The sequence below is a fragment of the Bos indicus x Bos taurus genome, chromosome 2 (genome assembly GCF_003369695.1).
Source record: "Bos indicus x Bos taurus breed Angus x Brahman F1 hybrid chromosome 2, Bos_hybrid_MaternalHap_v2.0, whole genome shotgun sequence".
Taxonomy (NCBI): domain Eukaryota; kingdom Metazoa; phylum Chordata; class Mammalia; order Artiodactyla; family Bovidae; genus Bos; species Bos indicus x Bos taurus.
In genome coordinates this window covers 87933223-87957127 of record NC_040077.1, presented here as the reverse complement: position 1 = coordinate 87957127, position 23905 = coordinate 87933223, and the positions used below count along the sequence as shown (strand labels likewise).

General features: G+C 43.1%; 1 protein-coding gene and 1 long non-coding RNA gene across 5 annotated transcripts in view; one reads left to right on the top strand and one right to left on the bottom strand.

The window, feature by feature from the left end:
- The window catches only part of SATB2 (SATB homeobox 2), a 210033-nt gene that overhangs the window by 6349 nt on the left and 179779 nt on the right, over positions 1-23905 (top strand). For 2 of the 4 annotated variants that reach the window (XM_027563810.1, XM_027563818.1), the window contains exons 2-3: positions 2668-2749; positions 7173-7400. In XM_027563810.1, coding sequence (XP_027419611.1) covers positions 7232-7400 — 169 coding nt within the window. In that variant the 5' untranslated portion in view covers positions 2668-2749; positions 7173-7231. Of the gene's footprint in view, positions 1-2667; positions 2750-5085; positions 5903-7172; positions 7401-23905 lie in introns of those variants that run through there. The other 2 variants (XM_027563828.1, XM_027563801.1) reach the window with 2 other exon arrangements.
- On the bottom strand, positions 1949-5297 carry LOC113905891. Its single transcript, XR_003514750.1, has 2 exons — positions 5208-5297; positions 1949-2731 (listed from the first exon to the last, which is right to left on the bottom strand). It is a non-coding gene; the product is annotated as an uncharacterized LOC113905891 (long non-coding RNA).

Below are 23905 nucleotides of genomic sequence, written 5' to 3'. Positions count from 1 at the left end.
CCAGCCCGCGGCCGCGGCCAAAGCACACCGAACCAACAACTCTCCTTAGCTTCGAAACCTGTCTTCTAGTTTTCCTTGCTTAGGGCAGTCGGCGCTCCTACCCCCACCCCCCCGGCGCCCTCGCCCCTCCGTTCCATTTGCGACCCCGGTGCCGAAAGTTCCGCGTCTTCTCCCGAAGCAGTTCCAAGCCTCGCGCGTCCCCTCCCGCCCTCGGGACTTCTGCACTGTTTATTCCCCAGAACCCCCCCCCCCACCCCCACCCCCCCACCGTCCGCCCAGACCCTCTGGCATCTTGGGTGTCCCGCCGCTCACCGTCTAACGCGCACTGGTAGCCCACCAACTTTCCCCCATCAGCCGTGTCCCTGGCACGCATCTCGCAGTGTAGGCCTCAGGGGCTTGTTCAGGTGAGGCTAGGAGCACACGTCCACTGCCCCTGCCTTGGGCGGCCCGACGTCCGCCTCACCGCTCCGCCCCTCCCAGGCCCCTGGAGCCGCTGCGGGAGCCAGGAGGGATTTATCTTTGCCTGGCGCGGGTTTGGGATTTGTCCGGCTCTGATGCCAACAAGCAAGGCTTGCGGATAACGAAGTAAGTGTCCCCCGCCCCTGCGCTCCGGCCAGTCCCCAGACGCCTCGGGGGCAGCCTAGAAAGGGCAGGAGCCCACCCCGGTCGATCGGTCCTTCTAGGCGCGTTCCCTGTGGAGCTTTCTGGCCCCAGGGGCCCTTATCCCCTCGGCGCTTCCAGTTTTCAGTCCCAGCCCCGCGCAGTTAATTCAGTCTGCGAAAATGTTGGTCGCCCAACTCTCCTCGGACAGTCCGCGACGGAAACTGACTTTAGAGCTGTTGTGGGCTTCACGTGAAAGGAACGATTCCCTCCCGCCTCCTCTCGCCCCCAGCAGAGCAAGCCCCGGGCTGGAGGGGGGTGGGGGTGGGGGAGAGGCAGGCCCGCGTGGGTTCCTAGGAGCCGTCGAAGGCAGTTGACGATGGCCATTTCCATAGAATTTACCCCCTGTGCTTTCGGGAGTGGAAGGAGAACGCGGCACAGTTTTCCCGTGTTCTCTAAGATGTGGCGCACCGCGGGGAAGGGCTTCTTTGCTAGGGTGACCAGACCTGAAATCCTGGCAGCCTAGTGATGGATGCTGGATGATGGTTGGGGCCACGGCGCCCGACCGCGAGCTAGAATCCCACGCCCGGCACCGGCACCCTGCGCTCGGGCAGTCGGGCCTAGTCTTTCCCGCGCGGGCACTAGGGAAGGAAGGTTGGCCAGAGCGGAGGGTTAGCACAGCAGAACCCTCGGAAATCAAGAAATCACGAAATGTTGTCATTAAAAGTGCAGGCCATAAAAGAAAGGAGAAGAAAGGCCTGGCAAAAGATAGAGAGGGAGAGGGAGAACATGGAAATGAGAAAAAACATACATACTTAAGTCCAGCGTATAAAGACCCGTTGATTTTTAAAATAACAAATCTCAGTGTGATTATGAAAGACAGACGACCTTTGACTAGATGACATATGAAAAAAATTGGGAGTGGGGGAAGAAGGGGGGAAAAAATCTGAGTAGATTCCCTACGAAAACGTCAGTGAGAAGCAATCTGAGGGATAAAAATGTCCCTCAGTGTGAACTTAATGCTTTGAGCACTGGAGCAAGCCATTCTGTAATGCGCAAAAATGCATTTGGGATCAAATTATTTTTTGAAAATAGTAATTAAAACCAATTCTTTTCTTAAGTGTGATTTTGTTTTAAAACTGGAAATAAACCACTTGAGGAATATAAAACAAAACCAAACAAAACTTTTGAATCATAATTTATTTACTGTTTTAAAAGTAGAATATCCTAGCAAAAGGTAAAAACGTTATTTAAAATTTCTTATTGTCAAAATTAAACATGCTGGAAAGAATCGCTTACTTCAGTTGAAATAAAGTCAATACAAAAGTTGTGCAGTAAAAAGCTCATGTAATTTGAAACAGAAAAGGCCTTTATTAGGGACAAAACTCAAGTGGGGTGGGGGGGAGACCCATTCCGGGCATATATCACAAAATTCCCTAGAATTCTTCCCTTTTAAATGGAAAGAAATTTGTAAAATCTAAACACCCATCTCCAAGCATTCAAAATACATTTCTGGTTATAACTCATAGTATTTGACATTTCCTTCTATGTTAAATGCAATTAAATTTTTTAAAAATTCTTTTGCCCAAAATGATAACTTTCTTCATTATTAAAAATGGTCAAGAGTAAACTCTAACAAAGAAAAAATCAATGAGTTTAAAAGAGTATAGAATCTGAAAACAAACTAGCCACAATGTACATTTAATTGTACTTAATTGTAAACTTTATTTAAATTGCCCTTCTCAGGGGTTTAATAATTTAGAATCAATAGTTCCTTTCAAAACATAATAAAATATTTACACTTTATAAAATATTAACCGATCAACAATACAGCTGTGTTGTTCATAAGAGTGTAACTGAAGTCCCCATAATCATGCTGTTGACATAAGCCTGTGCGAAGTGATCCTTCGCAAAATGTAAATGAAGATCTTCGGACAGTAGTGTTTATAAAATAGCTCATTAATGACTTAAGATTGAATCGCTCCAACCATTCGCATCATCAGATATAATAATAGTGACGAATCAGACAGGAAAGATCCTGGCTAAACGATTTGCATTTTTTTCCAGAAGTACTGAAGTCCTAATATCACCAATTCTTCTAAGTTCTTGGACATTGATCCGGAGGAGGATTCTGCAGTTCAACACCAAGGTAAGGAAAGAAACAGCATTATTATCGTTGTTAAGGTATTAATAAGAAATGCGCCTTTCCCCATTTTGAAAACGGGCTTAAACTTTGACAGTGGTAGTAGCTGGTTTTTGCAACACCCCCTTCCCATTCTGACTTGATAGTACAGATTTTTAAAAAAGTTTGTCGATCGAACTTACAGTTTTGTTTCTTTGTAGCCCCAAACCTACCACCACGAGTTGGTTTGCTTGAGCACTTTGTTCCGAACTGTGCGATTTCTCGAACCCTTTCTTTTAGGGAGGTGGGAGGGGGATGAGGTTTGGAGGGGGTAGGAAACCGGGAAAAGAAAACGCAGCCTAAAACTCCCGGTGGCCCCCCAAAGGTTTACTATCCATCTCGCTTCCTTTCTTCGCCCGGCTCCGACCGCCTCCGGGGTCGCCTCGGGCTCCTTTGGAACTCGGTGGGCGGCGACTGGGTGCAGGGTCCTCCGGATTCTGGGCTCTGAGACTTAGGCCGGGGGCAGGTTTCACTTCTGGGACCCTTTCTTTTCCAGTCTCTCCCACCTTCCCGTTCCCTGTTTTTGAGGGGAGGCTGGGTGCATACCGCGCGCCGGTTGGGTGAGGAGAGTGGACGGCGACCTAGCTCTGGGTACCCCAGGTTGAAGCGGCTTCCCGCTGCGGGTACACCCGACCAAAATTTCCATTAACAGCCCCCCGAGCGCGTTTCCCGAAAACGAATATAGTTTGGCCCTCTGGCGCCGCCGTAGAGTCAGCGCTTCTTAAGGGGGACCGGCGACTCAGGCGACGAGATGTGGGGGGAGGTCTTGGGGTCCCCAGGGTTAGGAAGGAGAACCAAGGTGTGCGGGAGGACAAGAGGTACCGCCACCTCAGGAGGCTTCACTGGCCTCAAGACGGGAGGGGACGCGTCCACATTTTCCCGCCGCAGGTCGGGACCGCGAGTGTAACCCGGAGCCCCCAGTGTCTCGCGGGGGCCGCGGCTTCTGCCCACGTGCTTTCTTTAAGGAGGTTCCGCGTCCAAGAGTGATCTTAGGGACAAAAGCGCGGCCAGACACCGGCCTGCTCAGCTAGTGCCGGCGCCACCTTAAATGAACACCGCGGCCAGAGCCGGGCTATGGGCGACTGCGGCCGCGGGAGTCCGCAAAAGTTTGTGGCTCAGTTACGCTTTCGCGAGACCTGCTGGGGACGCCCCCGCACGGCCTCCCCCGGGGTGGGGAGGCCAGGTCCTCGCCGCACAGCTCTAGGGCTGCGCTCACAGCCTAGGGCCCGAGCGGCTTGGGGTCCCAGGAGTCCCAGCCCAACAGCCAGAAGACTGGCAGCCCCACCGCCCTCGCTGCCACCGCGTCACGGCCTGCAGGCGGCCCCGGCTGCGCTGCTCGACATGTCGCCGGCGCTGCGAGAGGTCCAGGGACGTCATCCAGGGATGACCCCCGCCCCGCGCACCCCCTGCAGCCCTCTTCCCTGTGCCACCCGCAGCCCGGCGGGCAGTGCCGGTGCGCCTGCCATTCGGGACACCCGGGCTATTGTTCTGGACCCACGGCCGTGCCAGCTCTGAGCGAGAGGCGGCCTTCCCCGCGCGTGCGGCGGCGCGGCGGGCCCGGACGGCTGGCTCCGCGCTGAGGGGGAGCTCCCAGGCACCGGGAAAAGTTGTTCGGAGGGGCGGAGGCGGTGGGTGGTGGGCGGAGGCGGTGGGTGGGGGAGGCGATAGCCCTCCTATCTCCAAAGTCGAAAGTACTCCGCGTAGTTAGTAGAACCCGGAGCCGAGGCAGCCGCGGTTGCCTCCTGCGCGTGGGTCTGTGCCTTCGCCGGGAGACCAGGCAACCAGTGCTAGTCTCGTCGCCGCCGCAGCCTCCGCGCTGGGACTAGTGCGCCTCTGGGCTGGGCGAGGCGGCCGCGCCCTGGACCCGCCACGAGGAGGAGGAGGAGGAGGAAGAAGAGACCCCGGGCCGCAGCGCCCGCCTTCACCCGGGCGCACCCACCCACCAGCCGCGGCCACCGCCTCGCGCGGCACTCGGTTCCCTGCCATCGGTCCTCCGCCGCCTCGCGCGCGCGCGCGCGGTCCTCGCCACACGGCTCTCCCACCGCCGACTCTCTCTCTCTTCCTTCTTCTCCCTCCTCCCAGCTCTCCACCCTCCCCTCTTCAGTCCCTCAGCCTCCTCTGCAGCCCCGCTGCTGTTGGGTCGCCTGGCTCACAGCGATTGATTGATTGATGTTTAATTTCCTGCCAGGCGGGGCCCCCCTCCCCCCGCAACCTCCCCGGCCCTCCTCCCCGCCCCCCACTCTCCTTCAATGCGTTGGACCAGTCTGGCTCGGGTTTAGATCTCTCCCCCCCAACCCCCATCCCGAAATAACCCAGAGACTTCCCCTACCCCCACCCCAAATTATTATTTTGAAGGCGCTAGATCTGGGGACGGAAAGGGGGAGGGGGAGAAATCGGAAACCGAGGACAACCCAAAAGGACTCACTTTGCCTGATGACTCAACGCAACTAATAATCATCTCCCTCTCACTGTGTCTCCCTCTGCGGCTCGTCAGTGAGTCCGGCTCCGGCTGCTGGCGGCGGCGCCGGCCGAGAGGGGAGAGGCTGGAGGTGACAGCTGCGGCGGCCGCCGCTTTTGCTCCCGCGCGCGGTCCCAGGTCCCTGCGCCTTCTCGATTCTCAGTGGCACCGGCCCTACCGGCTTCTTCGGCCGCGCCTCCTCGCGAGCTAGCGGCCCCGCGAAGCTGCAGCCCCGACCCGCCTCCGCCGCCTCCCAGTTCTCATCCCTTTCTTTCCAGAAAGGGTCTCCTTCCCGAAGGTGTGAAAAGGCTTTTTCAGCCTCCTTCTCTCTTCTCCCCTCCTCCGTCGCCTCCTCCCGCGCTCGCTCGGGTGCCCCTTTAGAGGAGCCCTCCTTTCCCTCTACTCCTCCTCCCTCTTCCCCCCACCCAACCCCCCCATCATCATCATCATCATAACAACCATCATCGCCGCACTAAGAAGACACCCTGACCCAGGACCTTAAACGTTTGGACCTGGGAAAGAGGAAAGGGAAAAGAGTAAAGAGAAAGGAAGACTAGGAGAACACTGCAAAGCATATCACCAGAAACTTTCCACCCTGGATTCTCTACTTTTGCTCCATGGACAGAGCCCCAGCCAGCCAAGTTACAGACAGACTGTGAGCAGTAAGTACTCAGGGCGAAGGCGCCCGCGCCAAGCTCGGGAGTCCGGGGAAGCCCCGGGTCCGGCTAGGTTCCCTCCCCGCGGCTCTCGCTCTCTCGGACAGCGCAGCGGAGGGAGTGCGGACGCAGCCTTCGCCCTCAGCCCTCGAGCTCAGCCTCCGCATCTCTCGCATCCCTCCTCTCACCTCCCCTTCGCCACCCCCACCTTGTCTCCTCGAGCCGTGGCGACGCGGCTTCTCTCACAACCTGAGCGCCCGCGAGGATTCCCAGCGCACTTTGTTGCGCCGGGTTCCAGCTTCTCCGGGATGTCAGTGACAATGTGAGTGCCTTTTCATCAGGTGTTTCCTCCTGCGTCTCCACCCTCTCAAAAATCCAGGGGTGCGGAGATCTGCGGGCTCTGTGAGGAGCGCGCTGCCAGCCAAGCGACCCAGAAGAAAACTTTGGGAGATTTAAAAATTGGGGTTGATGAAGGCTGCTCCCTCACGCACCTAATAATTCAACTGCTTTTTAATTTTGTATTTTATCCTGAAGAGCTTTTGAAAACAAAACTCAGGATCGGATGAAGATAACGTTCCAAAATAATAATGACTGTAGCCCCCGCCCTTGAGGTGAAGGTTATTCAGAAGATTACTCTGATCAATATCTCCAAGTGTTTTGGAATGCTTATTAATGTGGAATTAGGGTTGATTTTGTGCAAAGTGTGTGTGTGTGTCCCAAGACATGCTCGGGAAAGATAAACAGCAGGGATTCAAGGGTCTTTTTGCCAGGCCTTTGCCTACTGCCGGGCGATTCAGAGCGCCTTCATCGTGTGGTTAATTTGTTTTCTTATGGACTTGTGTGCACCCCAACCCCTCCTTGAGTGCGTGCGATGTCTTTTTATGAAGTTCATTTCTTCCGCAACCCTGACCCCTCCTCCCTCCGACAGCAAGGCCGTCGCACCCGAGAACGGGTCATGCCAATCCTGTCCCAATGAATGGATCACTTCTGGGCGCCCCTGGGCGAGGGGCTGGACTTCGTGACCGAGAGCTAACTTCTGGGGAGCAGCAGGGTGGCGGCAACCCAAGTTCTGGGTTTGCTGTGGGCCACCGAGTGTCAGGTTGGGTCCGGTTTCCCCGGCCAACCGATGTTCGGGCCCCTCGGGCAGCGTGGGAGGAAGTTTGGGTGGCTTTGGTGCGGCGCGCTGCCCCACTGGCCTAAACGTCTATCACGTGTGTGAGCGGTTTTCCCTCTTTTTTTTTCTTTCCCTCCCCTTTCCCCCCCGCCCCCTCCTTAGGTCCCTGCGCGTTTTATTGCGACCTGCCGGTGGGAACTTTGTCTCCAAGTCGGAGCAGCATGGAGCGGCGGAGCGAGAGCCCGTGTCTGCGGGACAGCCCCGACCGGCGGAGCGGCAGTCCGGACGTCAAGGGTCCTCCCTCGGCGAAGGTGGCCCGGCTGGAGCAGAACGGCAGCCCCATGGGAGCCCGCGGGAGGCCCAACGGCGCCGTGGCCAAGGCCGTGGGAGGTAACAGCCCGGAGCGGGGAGGCGCGCGCAGCCCGCGGCCGGGGCGATCAAGGCCCGGGTGTCAGGGTTCAGGTTGATTAGGCGCTGTCGCGGTGTAGGGTTACAGGAAGTGAGTTCCAGGTTGCCAAATAATGCCCCCGTCGCCTCTCTTCTGCAACTGGTAGCTTCATCTCGAGTTAAAACAAGAAAGTGGTTTACCCGGAGGGTGGCATTTTTTGGGCACTTTGCCACTATGTGCTGAGGTGTTGGCAGGTTTATGTCACAGCCAGCTAACTGTTTCTAGATTTTCCTAGAGAGCTTTTTAGTGATCTAACTCTTTTGCTTTGCCTCAAGAGTGTCTGTTGTAGGGATGGAGTTTAGGTGCGATCGCTTTTATGGACTAATCTTGAATGCTCAGGTTAGACCAGGAGCAAGGGTGTTGATGTTACTTTATTAGTTAGGACAGTACTTAGAGACAAATGATTAACAACAGGGAGTATTTCCAGCCACTTTATTTCAAGTGGGAAATAAAGAATCCCTGCGAATCTGTCAGGCCCTTAGAGACTTTAATGCTACCGTTTTTAAAAAATAAAGTTTAAAGTTATATGCATTTGTAACTTTGTTACCGAATTATATAGCACAACAGGTAAAAATGGTATAGTGATCTTATTGGCTACATGCTGTTTTTCTTTCCAAGAACTTAATATTACTTAAAATCTTTTGCAGTGTTTACTACTTAAACAACCACTTTCTTTTAAAGTGGTTAGGGAAAGTAATTTTATGAAGTAAAGATATGAAAGAAATTTAAACACTATTAAAATATTTTGAGGTTTATAGGACATTTCCTTAGTTGTTTTATACATGTAAATACACAGTTCTACATGGCATGCAGTTTTTTTGTGTGTGTTTGACATAAATTACTAATTAAAAATTTTTTGCTTCTAAAAGTTTTTTCCCCCCTAATATTTTCAGTATTAGCCTATTTAATGTTACTCTTTCATTAGCCTGCCTGAAATGAAACAAAACCCTAGGGAAAGTTAGTGATAAGTTCTCCTGCTCTAAATAGCCATTGTGTGTATTTCCAAGTAAAGACTTAATTCGAAATATCCAGTCCCTTTTAAAGAAATTTTATAAACAGACAATGGACAATTTATAAAAGAACAGGCTTTTGGTTTTACTTATTTTATTATTACTATTTCTTGTAGGCATTCAGGATGGTTTGCTTTAGTTCCTTATATTAATCATCTCCCTTGCAAAGTACTCATTTGCTCAATTTTTAAAGCTTTAATAAAATTATTTGGCTATAGATTGTGGGCTTATGTATCTTTCATTTAGGGACTTGAAGCAAAAGAAAACTTCGTAGTTTTGTGACTCACTTTTTAGAAATAGTGTTTATTAATGTGCTGTCTTGAGACTGAAAGAATAACTTCGGACTTCTGATACCATTTTTTAGTATATGCATACAAGAAAGAAAAATATATAGTGAACATGGTGGGACCAAAGGTGAGATGACATGATAAGTGCTAGTGATGTTGGGTTGAAAAGCTTTTGGAAATCCTTGGAGAGGATGTGTTCTCAAAGTGGCCTTATGCATAAGGGAAAAAAACCCAAAAAGCCTGGGCTGAAATTTTGGTTTCTTTCTAAACTCCCTAAATTGAAAGAAGTCTCTAAACATTTTAGAATGTAATGATTAACAATTGTACTTTCCTAAAGCAAGTTTTTCTTTCCTTCCTATATCTTACTGAACTGTGAAAGAAACTACTTGATTTTGTTGACCAGGGATACCTTCAGTGTAAAATAACAGTTACTTTTCATATTTTTGTAGGTGATAATTCACATTTGACCACTTACTACAAATTTGATAGAGACAAATATGAAGCCTTGGTGAGAAGTAATAAATTTGTTTAAATAAGCTGGTTTAGTCACTTTTTCTGAGCTTTAACTTAATTTAGTAATATCAAAGATCTCTGCTGCTTCCCAAATTGAAAATAAAAATGACATTATTTTGTCTCAATAAGTACCGTTTATGATATGTAATAGTAAAGTGGATAAAACAGTTTACATAGAGTGGATTTTTAAAGTTTTTTTTTTAAAGATTTTACTCTGTAGAACATAATAGATTGGAAAAATTTTCATTTAGGAAGTTTTAAAATATAACAACTTAGAACATAACATTTCAATAGTGCAAAGTTTTCTTATTGAATGTTAATGATTATTTTGTGGGTTTAAGTTTATATATGGATAGTTTCCAAAAGTACATTGAGATACATAATTTTACTTCATTATAACTTTTAATCATGTATATAGATTGGAGAAAAGCAAAGTGTTTTTAAAAATGCACATTCTAAATTTTAAAAATATTTAAGATAATATTTCTATTTAGTAGTTCTTTTATAATTGAAATGATTGCGGGGGAACATAGAGTATATATAAAGTAGATTATATTTCTATTATCCTACCTCTTCTTGTTTAAATATTCTTTATGAAGCAATATAATAACCCTAGACAACTACAAAAATATTTATAGCTCTGCATCATTTATTACCATTTTCAGATATACTGCAGTCTTGTCAATGTTGTAAAGATGGCTGTAATAATAAATAACAACAATAATAATAAAACAGAGCTCAAAATTTGGGAAGATGTGTTAGTTAATCTTTAGTGATTCTCTTTCTTAAATAGTCTCCCCCTAAAAATAGGGGAAATCATTAAGTTAATTGGCTACTCAATAAAATGGCAGTTTATCTTACTGCTTCTGATAAATAGGTAAATAAATGTTTCTGAATGCGTTGGTTGCCATAATAAATTCTGTTGCTGTCACTACTTTTCTAGAGGGAGAGAGAGTTTGCTGTATTTTTTGATGAGAACTAAATTTTTTTTTTTTTCCAAAAGAGAGATCATTTTAGTGTCTGGATTTGACTGGATGAGGTGGTAGAAAGACTATCACAGGATTCTGTTTTAATAGGGGGACTTAGAAGTGTGTTGTTTACAGTGTGGTTAGCTTTAGAAGACTATAAGAAAGTAGATCTATTTTGCTTTGTATTTCTAACACTTTCTAGGCTGTATTTGCTCTTATCTAAGCAGTATGTTTTAAAGCGTGTATGTAATAAAATATAAGTGCTCAGATATATATGACAGTCAACTTTTATAGAAGGTCCTTAGGAAAAAAAGGCTAATATCTCTTTAAAAAACATATGAAGGCTGGGAGAGAGTTTAGAGCAAGCAAGAGCACCACGGTGTTGACAGCTTTATATCCCTGCTGGGTAACATTCACTTACTAGAATTGGCGTCCCCTCTCAGCTAGTAATTCACTCCATAAGGATTTTGAAAAAGGGTGATTAATGGTGGGGAAATTTATATTCGTGAAATTGTTGATTAAAACTTACAGATCTATTTGAAGACTTAGAAAAAGAAAAGATTATTAAGGATGATGAATATAAGAATCAGATGATCCTTTACCACCATTAGCATAAGTACCTAAAATGTTCAGCTGTATGCAATGCTTCAGCCACGAAACCTACAGCATAAAATGAAAGTGATGCCAATCAAGTTTCCCGAGGAAGCAAGGCATTCTGCTTTCCTCCTGGACTGCTGAAAGGCGCTGGCCAGTTGTGCCTTAATAGCAATAAATTACTGTGCTTCATTCATTGTTAACACAAGCATTTTCATTTTTTAATGTTTGGCTTAAAGAAGAACTTTCAGACAGCTTTATTTAAACTGAATGAACAGCGCTAGAGTATACCAGATGGTGTATTTGCTGATAGGAGGCATTAAACATCAGAAATCTTTTTGATATTTTCCATTTTCCTTTGAATTTTGATGATTTTTTTGTTTTGTTTTGGTGTTAAATGTTCTAGAGTTCAAAGGAAAATGTTTAAACACTAGGAATATCTTGCTTTTTTTTTTTTGAAAAAAAATTAGCTTTGGGGGGGAAAAATTAGTTTTTAAAACAACCATTTAATTTTGGTGAAGAATTGTCTATTGAAGTTATAACTCTTGGACCCCAAGTAGACCTTTTCTTCTTGCTACCGGTCAGCCCTTTTAAGAACACAACTGTCTTGTTGGAAGGGGGAAAATATCATTATGCAATACATGCTGATGTACTCAAATTGGGAAGCAAATGTGATCATGATTGTGGGGCAGGGCCTCATTTAGAGCTGAACACTGTCTACAGTGTTAATTATCTGCATGTGGAACATTTCCTTTTCGATTAAAAGAAATGCACTTCAAGTCAGGTGTAGCCACCATAGGAGCACTTATAGAGAGACATTTTACATTTTGAAAGGAGTGCAGATATGAAAGAGTATAGATACCGACTTATAGACATGTATAAAATACTTAGAAATTTGAAACAGATTGTCAACATAGGCAAAATGGAGAAAACTCATTAAATTCTTTGTAACTAAGGATGTACAACACCATTATGCTTGTGGGGAAGACTCATGTTATTACTTTAGAAGTGAAAAGATTGTATTTCCCTCTTCTATTCCATTTTTTTTTTTTTTTAAGGGTTTAAGTTCTTCTAAATAGAATGAACTTAGGCTTTGGGGTCATCCAACAGTCTTGTATGTCCTCTGTAGTTTTGCTGAGGTAGAAAAATAGCCCTCTCTAAAGTGTTTTCTGTCCTTGGGCTGTTATTAAAATAAAGATATACTTGGTTAAAAAAAAATATATGCAATGAAACATACACATTAAACAGAACATAGGGTATCCGCCCCTCAAAGTCCTGAGCATAATTTGATGTTTCGAGTAGTTTTGGAAGCCTTATATTCCATTAGTAGAAACCCACTGACCATTATATATTCAAGATCATCTGAATGAAATATGTGTATGTGTGTGTGTTGAAACTGCATAGATATCCCTTAAAGCATCTGTTTTTTAACCCCTGCGGACAATAGGTAATATCCTCTTTCTCCAGGGGGTTGTGACTGAGTATCAGTCTGTACATACTACATATCCTGTGTTAATTCTTCTCCCCTTGTGTGAATGTATGTATATATTTTGCCTACCTATCTGTAGGGAAGGAAACAGACTAATTATAATTTATTAAACATCTAAGAAAATTAATTTTGAGTTATTTTTAAAATGTGGAAATCAGTTTTATTCCAGGCAAGACATAGTAATTATTTGGTGTATCTGACAAGGCAAATCTGGTAAGCAGTCAAACTTGGTGGTACTACTTTGATAATTTAAAACTCTTTTTTTTTTTTTCTTTTTTATGATTTAGTGCAGAGACAGTTAATATGACATATAAAAAAAACACAAATTGACAGAGTTAGATGAATTTCAAATTATTTTCTTTGGTCTTTTAAGGGTTTTTAAGTTTCTATTGAGATAATAATGACAATTTCTCATCATTAAAAAAGTTTCTTATAACTAGTAATCTCATATTAGGTGCAAAAAAAATATGTACATAGTTTTTTATTTAACTTGTTATTTTGTATTGGAGTGTAGCCGATGAACAATGTTGTGATAGTTTCAGGTGAACAGTGAAGGGACTCAGCCATATGTATACACGCAAAAAGTATGTACGTAGTTTGCTTTATTTCAGGAAGCCAAACTTTATCTGACATAGCATGTAAATAAATGAAAAGTTATTTATACTTTTATCTAATAAGTAGGCTTTTTAAAAAACTTGCATAACTAATGTGTGGTCACACAGTAGTTTTACTATCTTCCTTACATGAATGCTGAGATACAATGGCATTTTGGAACGTATTTAAGGATGGAGCATTTGACAAAAGTTGTATGTGTAACAGTTTGTCAGTGAAAAGTGACAAGTGGGAAATGACAAATGAAATGTTGGCATCATCACTCTTTATTTTGATAAAAATGTCTCAATTTGCAGTGATATAATACTGTTTCATATTATTTCATGAGTTGTGTGAGATGCATAACGGGAATTTAGATTTTGTGAACGGAAAATTAGCAGCCCAAACTCTCTTTTCTGAAGCTTTGGCAGCAAGTTCCCCCTCCCCCCCAACTCCCCAAGAATAAGAACAGCAGTGAAATGTTGGATCTAACCCATACATTTTAACTCATTATTTTTTGGAAAAAAGGAAAGAAAGAAAGGAAGGAGGGTGGGGAGAGAGAAAGAGAGAAAAGAAAAGAAAGAGGGAAAGAACTGAAAATGGTTTCAAGTAGGAGACCTTTATGTTTAGCTCAAAAATGAAGAAGAGAGTTTGCCTTTTGTTTTCTTTATAATGACTTAAAAATGAATGGTTTCCTTCTGCTGACTTTGATTGTACTGGAGCTTTCTCACTTCCAATCACCACTGCTCTCCAGCATTAATTTAGGATGTCAATATGGAGAGCCGTGGATTCCTTTTATTTTAAAGTGCAGTAGAGGTTTGGAAATGTCTATGTGTTAAAAATGGATTTTTATATACAAAGGATTCATTATCCTACTACTTACGGGTAATGTGATAGATGCTTCAAAGTCAAAGTAGACCGCCCCTGAGTGGAAGTGAAGTATGAGTTAAAACAAAAGCCAGTTAAGGACTCACACATTTCCAAAAAAGTATAGATGTGGCCTCTATAGTGTGTTATTTTCTATATTTCTGAATTCAGTGATCAACCAAACATTTATTTTCTTCTTTTACATGAAACAAGCCCCACAAGGACTTTATGTTACAAAGTATTTATGTAAAAATGATCTGTGATGGAGTTTTCAAAGTCATGGGACTCCATCTATACATATAATTTTTTTTTTTGTTTTCAATTGACACAGTTATTGTGCTGTTTGATAGCAAATGATTTAAAAATTGTGGTGAAATCAGTATAACTAAGAGGCAGTGAAAGGCTACATCAGAAATTGTTTCTGCAACTTTTGCTTCTCATTTGCAGTTTTTAATTATTTCAGATTTATAATTAACCAGCTAAAAATGACCTAATATAGAGTAAATGTGCTGTAGATGTATAATTATGATGATTAGGTTTTTGGTTATATTTTTCCATTCTTAATTGATGTGTATATCTTTAAAAATATTAAAAATAAGCTTGTGAATATGATAGTTATTAGTTGACAAATGCTTAAAATGGAAAAAAAAATCCTTAATAGAAATTTCCAGAATTTGAACTTTGCAATAAAGTTATGAGCAAATTATGAGAGTCTTATATTGTACTACAGTCCATGGGGTCGCAAAGAGTCAGACACGACTGAGTGACTTCACTTCACTTTCTATATTGTACTAGGAATGTTCTTTATATGTGTTTAGGACACATTAGGATAATAAAACTGTCTGGGGGATGTATAGTTCAATTTTGATTGCTCTCAGTATTATTACTACTTGCTAGTGTGTAAGACAGATTAGTTTCTACCCTTAACTAGTTGCCTTATCACTGGAATGAAGTTCGGTCTTAGCACAGTGGGCTGTTCAACTATAGCATAACATAACAAAAAAGATTTTTAAAAAGTTAAGGAGAAATGCTGCAAGCTACTGTATATGAAAAGGGGTGCATTTCACACCAGAGTAACTTTTTGGTGCTTACTGATGGTTGCATGGTTATTGAAATGTGCACAGTAGCTCTGTGACTTTGTTTTATTGAAGACTTGCACAGATATGAACAAAATTAATAGAGACTCTGGTTAGAGAAATTGTTTTTCAGAGCACTAAGATCTGACAGAAGTGATTTGCATCTTTCATAGAAACAATTTTAATTTCATAATATTAAGCACAGATATCTTCTTATTTCTTTTAAAAATATTTTTTACTTCTTAAAAACAATTTGGCTAGAAAGCGAGTGTATCTGTTCTTTCATAACTGGATAAGATTGATTTTCAAATTTCCTGATTATTCCCCATATTAAAATTGTTTATTTTTATTGTGCTTGTTCCAGTTATTTGTATATGCATATAAGAAAAGGAAAAACTGATAGCTTACTAGGAAAATACATTCATATAAAAACTCTTAAAATAGCAATGTTTTCAAAATATTATTATTATTATTATTTTTGGTTAACAGAACAAGAACTTTCTTTATTCATAACCCAAAGATGCTAACAGAGCAGCATGATAAATGTCTCTTTAAGTGTCGTAGTAAAAGAAAATGACTTGCTTTCTGAGGCAGTGGAGAGTTTATGTTGTTTTGGACCCATTTCCCAAGCAGTGATCGAAAACAGATTACAATAACAATTATACAGTCAGAAGATGCAATATCCATTTCTGCTTTAATTGAGTGAAAGAATAATAAAAACATCATTAAGAAAAATGAGGTGGACCTGTCATACAATGTACCAATTTTTAGTCTTGGAGAAGATGCAGAAAAACTGAAGTGCTTTTCACTTACTTTGCTGTGTTTACTAGCTAAATTCTGTTTTGGGGAGAGACTGTTTGGTTCTCACTATGCCCTGGGAAGTTCCGAGAGGAGCTCCTGGGTGTAGTTGCTCAGGAGACATGGAAAGTGCTCATTGGTTTGTCTTCATACACAGTTGAAGATGGGGAATCACAATTTCTTATATTCTACCTGCAGGAGTAACTGCCTTCTCTCTTTCTCTCTCCCTCCCTCTTTTTCACCTGTGTAAATGGAAGTAAACAGTAATGAATGTTTCTCTTGTTACAAAGCCCTGCAAAGTAAGGGTTAGGTGTGGTCCCTGGGCCTGCTGCTCTTCCTCCTCTGGCTGATGGAAGAACAGCCAAGATGGGGGGAGAGAGTTGAAGATGAATAATGAACACCCTTATTTTTTCTTGGCATTTGTGGCATTGTGGGGGGACCCCAAGTTTCCACACAGACGTATCACCTGACATTCACATAGGTGATATACACTGTCCTCTGAGATGCATAGGCTTTGGCTGCTGTCTGCAATCTTTGGAACCATTGAATCGATAATCCTTCACACTGCTGAGCCCTCATTCCCCAGGGCAGCGCTTTCAGCAACTTGGAATGAGCTGACTGGCAGCTGCTGAAATCGGTGGCTACTGTTGTTTCACTGTAGGCTGTATTTCTTACTCTGTTCATAGAATTGCGTGTGCTTGGAAACTTGGGTGATGACAGTAGAGTTAGCCCAAACAGGGGAGTTAACCCCTGTCGTGTGGATACTAAAACCACAAATGAGGTTGGTCATCAGAGCAGCTGGAGCCCAAGGTTGGACTCAGTTGACAGAGTTAGAGGAGACTATTTCTTTGGTTTGTAGCTAAGAGTTTTCTTGGGTTCGATCTTTAAAAACCTTTCTGAGAGTAACAAAATGAAAGGAATAAGATAGGCAGTAAACCCTTCCTGGTGGAGGTCTCATAATCCCAGAACTGTCCAAAGCATAATCCCTTTCAGACTGGAATTTATGTCATACAGCTCAAAAAGCTTCTTTTTTTTCTTTTTTAAAAAATTTCAGTTTAGAGAGTCTAGTTAATGGTGCTTTCATTAAAATACTTTTGTCAGCAAAAGGTTTTTCAGTTTTAACATTTACATAACCTAACATCATTGACGAATGCCACGAGCTTTAAGGGTCTATTAGTGGTTCCATTTTTTCTGGGCTTTATAATTTAAACCTAAACATTAATTCTGGGTGGAACTTGGCATAATGTCTTTTTGCCTTGGAGGGAATTTTTGTTGTACAATAAAAAAAAAAAAAAAAACTGTTTTTTTTTTCATCAGTCACCTTCTCCATGTCTCCCCTCCCCTAAGTAAATAGCAGTTAAATAGTCAAGGTTTTAAAAGGGCTTATTTAAATCAAAAAAAGAAGTGATTATTTTAGGTGAATTTAACAATTTTCCATTAGTTCATGTTGCAAACTAGTGCTTTTGATATTAACAAAAAAGATCTGTGAGGTTGATAATTCAGAGAAAATATTTTTCCTTTCTTTCTCTCATACTGAAGTCATGTGACAAGTTTTTTTTATAAAAATATATTTGAGGACTCTTGAAACTTACAAATCACTTACGTGTCTTCTTTATTAGAAGCTGAAAGACTTAAAAAATTCTCTATGTTGCCTGAAATGATAACATTGACTAGAAGGAAAGAAGTTGGGATCTCATTGTTAAGTAATAAAGGAATGACATTTCCCCAGTATTATTTTGGAAAGTAAACTTCAACTAGGTTTCTTAAAATGATCTCTTTAATATATTATACGAATACTATGTTAAAGTTGAGTTATCATAGAAATCTGGTAACAAGGTGTTTGTGAAATTAAGAAACAAGAGAGGAAACTGCGATGATTAGTTTGTCATGATCTGCAAACGAGAAAGGGTTCAGAATGCTAGTGAGGATGCATGCCTGGAAGTAGCTCATGGAGGAGAGTGAGGCTAAACCAGAGTTCTCCTGAAGCTTTGCCAGCTTTCAGCTCACCAGGGTCCATTCAGATAAGATTTTGTCCTGTAGCCTTGGAAGATGTGGTACTAGAGGAATGAACATCCTTTGTTATTTAGGGGGTATAAGAGGAGCAAATTGTTCACTGAAAGGCAAGTTATTACTCATTTAAGACTCAAGTAAAGGCACTTGATAACAATGAACAAGGTGATCCTGATTTTCTTTTTTCTTCTCAGATGAATCTCCAGTTAACATTCAGCATGACTTACTCTATTTACAGGTCCATTCATATAGTGAGTTTGAGCCTTCAGCACATTTTTACGGCTAACTTATCACCCCTCACCCCTCAACTGGAGCTTACTATTGAAAGTCTGCCAATGCCGTCACAAATGGTTGTTAGTTCCCAAGAGACTTGGAGGAGAAAAAGAGCTGAAGGAGAATGCTGTGCCCTTAGTGAGAGCCATTTTGCTGCACACGTGTTTTTTTGCCGCCATGGTGAAACTGTCTAGGCGCCGACCTTCATATTCAGGATTGATACCGCACGCTCTCCTGTGAAAATGTATAGAATTCCAATTAGCCCAGGGTCAGAGTATAAATGTACCTCTTTTTACACTGTTCCAAGTGGTTAGTGGAAAACAAACTGCAAAGTAATTCCCTCAGCCCCCCAATAAAAAGATTTATAGCAAAATAATTCTCAGCCGGATAGTGGGACTGTTGTAGGTTTGCGTTTGATATTTCTAAGACTGAAATACAGTCCGTGTACCCAAACTAAGCATTTATTGTAAACAAGTTAACTGCCGAGAGCTTATATTCTGTCAAACATAATTATATTGAAGATTGATGTATAGCTTGAAAGCGAGTTAGAGGGAGACAGTTCTTTTCAAGCCAGGAAGGCTTCTGAGATGCAGCTCTTTGCTTCCTTTGATGTGAGTCAGTGAAGTCGTCTTTCTCACAGCCAGCCTCTCATGTATATAATAAACACAGGCTTGCTCTCTGAAAACATATCTGGTTGTCGATCCTACTCCTGCTAGCAAAGTAAAGAAGTGAACCCATCTTCATGGAACCTGTTAGGTAGAGTTTCTTTTGTCATCTTTATCCAGATCTGCATAGCGGTGGTGCTGAGATAGTCTCTGTCAGTATGGCAGGCAAGTGAGGAGTGTACCCACAAGCCTATACCTAAACCTGCACCTCTGAATTAACCTCCAAAACAACCCCTTTCTCCTTTAAGGCTGATTTCAAAACAGAGCCTTTGACTTGTCTTTCTGGTAGTTTGTTTTGAGCCTGTGAGATGAGAACTATTTTAAAATTGTGGCCTCTCAAGGGACAGGGAGAAACTACATTAATATGCTTCATGTTGTGGCTCAGAAATTGTTCTTGAGTTAAATAACTTGTGAACTCAGGGAATCTAGAAAGAATGAAATCTTTTTGAAGTTGGGATATTCCATATCTGGGATTAACCCCAATCTAAAATAGTGCAGTGGTCTCCCAGGGTTTTTGTGCTTTAAGAAAGGTAGAAACATATATATTTTCTTTAGGATAAAGGTTTATGACTTTTTTTTTTCCAGGAGACAAATCACTTTGGGCTTTTGTGACACTTTTCAAAGATAGTTAAAAATGGAATTACATTCCTCCTATGATTGGGTGATATCCTTTCGATAACATCAAGAATGAGGTTAAGAGTTTCAGTATATTTACATTCAGGAGCTGAAATAGTCTCTTTGGTTTTATAATATCAAATTTAATATTGCCTTTGGGAAATGATGTAAATTATAAAGAGATGTCTTAGAATCATAAAATGAAAAACAATATCCTAGTTTTTTCTGTTTTGTTTTTCTTATTGAAGTAACTACTATAAATTACACAGGTACATATATGCTTAAAATACGTTGTGTGGGAAGTATTCCATCAGTGGGGACCTGAGTTTCCCCAGTCTGTATGCTGGGTTTTATTAACTTCATTTCAGTCACAATAATAATATCCTATGTACTGCAATCTAGAGAGCTCAGTGTCCCCTTAGGGAACTGCAGAATACACAGTATGATTTTGGCTTTCTTGCTCTCCCCTCCTGTTCTTTTCTTTTTTACCTCCCAGTGTTAGCCATTTCAAGGACCTGGTTGCTATTACATCTCAGTGGAGGCATTTGTTAGGTACAAGAATGAGAATGGCTTTTAGTGGTTGGGAAAGGATGGTAATGGCTGCCTGTCTGTTTAAGCTTGGCTTTGTGAAATTTGCATTCATTTCACAGTGACGATCTTTACACACTTATTAAATATCTGTATATGTTTTGCTATTTGAACCCTAAACATAGATATAGGGCAGCAGGATTTTTTTCTTGTAAGGCAGAAAGCCTTTTATTTCTCACTATAAAAACTTTACCTTTTCAGGTTTTCATTTGATAAAAATCTCTCCACTCTAGTATGATTTCCTTTGGGGCTTTGCACTAGTGTTTGATCTCAATTTTTAATAATTTTGGTGAGTTAAACTCCCCAAAGAAAACATGCTTGTGCTCTGGAATATTCCCGCTAGAAATCTGGGTAGTCTTGTCTTATTGAGAGCCAAGTGCTTGATTCCTTTATTAATTCCTTGCTAGAGAACCTCAGTATAGTTAGCTTTCCTTAACACTACACTGGAGAAATTAATCAAGGGTTTTTTAACGGTTAAATTAGATAAAATAACATTTAGGCAGAGCTCAAAACCTGTGATGACGAAGCAAATGTTAGTTTGCTAACAAAGATAAATTTTACTGACTCCTTTTTTCATTCCTGGGGCTCTGAGTTGCAAATAGCTTTTCCAGAGAGGATAATAAGAATGAAGGGAGCGACAAATACATCTCTAGTTCAATGCTATTTAAAAAAATTACCTTCCCAGAAACCTCCAGAATAAGATTTTACTAAATGGAGGACGGAGATCCTGATGTTAATGAGTTGTGGCTCAGATGGTAAAGCGTCTGCCTGCAATGCGGGAGACCTGGGTTCGATTCCTGGGTCGGGAAGATCCCCTGGAGAAGGAAATGGCAATCCACTCCAGCAGTCTTGCCTGGAAAATCCCATGAACGGAGGGGCCTGATAGGCTACAGTCCATGGGGTCGCAAAGAGTCGGACGCGACTGAGAAACTTCACTTTCACTTTCACAGTCATTTTAACATGTCCTTGAGTCTCAAGACTTACTAGTATATGCATTTCTAACCCAGTATGAAAAGAACCTGAAGAATTTAGTTTTGAGCTGGGGGGTCCTCACACAGTGTGCCATATGTTTGAACTCTTCTGTGATACACAAACTTGCATATTTGACTTTTTTTCTTTTCTTAAATTTTGTTTTGATTCTGGGATCGGTAAACATTTTATCTCTCTGTAGTTACTACACTTAGAAAAGATGCTGCTGTCCTTCAGTGCAGGACGTGGGTAGGACTGCAGATAAGATGCCCTCCGGGCTCTAGGGTGTGTACAGTCACAGGGCAAGGTGCTGTGAGCCAGCAGAGTCCTGTGCCAGTCGACTGGGATGCCTTTGTGGTGATAAAAACAATTTCTGTCGGCAGTGGTCGTGTAGGCCCCCGTGATCTGGAAAACATGGAGTAAGTTAACTCCTGGATCCATGTGTGTGGATCCTTTCCTAGAAAATGTTCCTTGTCTGCTGATGCTTAATGCCATGCAGTAGGGCCAAAGTGATGTGGACCAGTTAGATGGCCGAGGAGTCATGGGGTTTCCAGAACCGACACTGCCTATTAATGGTGGTTATTAATGTTTGGGTGCAATTAGCATTTTGCTAAAATGAACAAACATTTCTCTTGGGTCTGCTGCAGGTCAGTCTGGGGGTGGAAGAGGGAGTGGGAGGGTGAGGACTTATCTAAGACGGGTCCATGTTGGAGAAGGAAATGGCCAGCCTCTCGTTCACTGTAACTGGACATTCCTGACATCTAGGAATTTAGTTCCTTGGATCAGGCTTGCTGTGGCTGTGTTCCCAGGTGGAGCTCAGAAGTTTTGGTTTAGATGAGCAGTTACACTGTGCCTCCTGCATGCCTATGAAGTCCTGTTTTGCAGACAGCCAGGCCAAGTTGATCCTGCCACCGCATTTCTGGAACTGAAGTGTATCGAGAGACCTGGAGTTTTCCTTTAGCCTTCAGATCTGATTTCAGGTTGAATTGTGGCCTCTCAGTTTGGGGACAGGCCTGGAATCAGAGATCTGGAAGACCAGAAAACTCATCTCCCTTCCCTACCACTTTAAACCCAATATGAGCCTTTGAGGTGATAAGTGAGAGGACCAGAGCTTACTTGGCCAGCCCTACCCCTGGCCTATTTTTTGTTCTTATCTTCCAAAGTTAAGATCTGCCCCAAGGGCTATAAAGTAGTATCTGGTTTTACTAGAGAGAATTCTGAAAATAAAATACTTCTTGATAGTCTTATCTTCTCCTCACCTCCACACAGAGAAAGTGGCACCAATGAGCTTTATAGGTAAAACTTTACTTGGAGGTCTAATTCTGAATTCTAAGCAACTGGGTCATGGATGAACAGGTCATGCCCTTAGAGTAATTATTTTGCCTTCCCCATAATTGTAGGAATGACTGGTCTTCTACCTGTGAACGACCAGGACTTTCAGCTGTCCCATCTCTATCTTGCCTCCTGTTTCCTCTTTGGGAAGTGTTAAAAACAACACCAACAGCAAAAACAAATAAATTGATCCTTCTAAGAATCTGTAGTTGACAAGCAAAAGAGAGGAACTTTGGAAAGTGGAGCAGTTTAGGGGAGCCTAGAGGACCTCTGTGCCACCTATAGGTGGCTCATTTGCCCCCAGATGATTTTACTTGCCCTCCTAATACTGGTTTCCAAGGTGACACTAGTCATAAAGAATCCACCTGCTAATGCAGGAGATGCAAGAGAAGTGGGTTCAATTTCTGGGTCTGGAAGATCCCCTGGAGGAGGGCATGGCAACCCACTCCAGTATTCTTGCCCCAAGAATCCCATGGACAGAGAAGCCTGGAGGGCTACAGTCCATAGCATTGCAAAGAGTCAGAGATGACTGAAGCAATTTAGCACTCACACATGTTCGTAGCATGCACACTAATACTGGTGAAAACATGTTTTTCTTTATTACCTTACCTGAAGATCTTTCCACTGGAAGTTAATATGGGCTACAGTGTACTTCTTTAACAATGAAAATGTATCTGAGGAGATTAAGAGACTACCAAACTGTAAAGTGTTGCATCTTTTTATCTATTAATCTCTTTGGAATTTCAGCTCCTGGGGGAGTGGGCAGCTGGAGTGGAATGTGGAGCCTGGGGCCATCAGAGCTCAGGAGGTTGGTCCCTGGGAGTTGAGAGTAGGAGCAGAAAAGAGGGGAGTAGGGAAGACACCCTTGATCCATTTTGAAATTTTTCCTGGGACCCCAAGAAGGTGGTGCAGGACACCCTCATCCTTTCTGTTTCTGGTTGCAGTTCTTGGCACTCAAACGTGCCTTTATTGTTTCAGGGTGGAAGGAAGAATCTAGAGGTTAAAATTGGCGAGACTGTGTGTGCTTGTGCCTATGTGAGAAACAGAGACAGAGAGGGGGAGGATATGAGGTTTTAGAGCAAGTAAACAGTAGTTTTGTGTTTCTGGTAAATTTGCAGTAAGAAAAGATAGTTGCCCCCACTCCCACCCGCCTTCCCAGTCCTCTGGAAGCCTCTGTGTTGTTCAGTTAGTTTCCCTGGTAGAATTTGTTTCAGTGTTTCTGCGGATCTGTGATTTATTGATTGTGGTAGTTGCTGAGGGTGATGCTTTACTCCTGGCTCAGTTTTATACAAGGAACAGATACAGATGCAAGGCTCTGCCCTAAAGCCTTTGTGATCTTCAATTAGCCCAGGGGCCTTCTCAGGTAATAGAACCTGATCTACTGCTGCCCCCAGGTAAGGGAGAAGGCCCTGTGGCTGCCTTTCTCCTGGAAAAGGATGGTTTCAGGAGCTCTTTGAAAGAGGGGAGGAAAAAGGCTGGCCTCCTATCATCTCAGACTGGCTCCTGTCATTCAGGGGGCAGGTTTAGGAATGAGGGTGGATCTAGCAGGTGAAGGGGCTGAGGAGGAGCCTGGAGCCTCTGCTCACCCACACTGGAGAAGGACACATTTTGTGAGCCTTTCTTTGTGAGTGACTGTGTTCGGTTTCTCCTCTGCCCCCATGTCAATACCCTGACACGCAGTAGGCTATTGAAAGTTGAAGTGAAGTCTCTCAGTCGTGTCTGACTCTCTGCGACACCATGGACTGTAGCCTACCAGGCTCCTCAGTCCATGGAATTTTCCAGGCAAGAGTACTGGAGTCGGT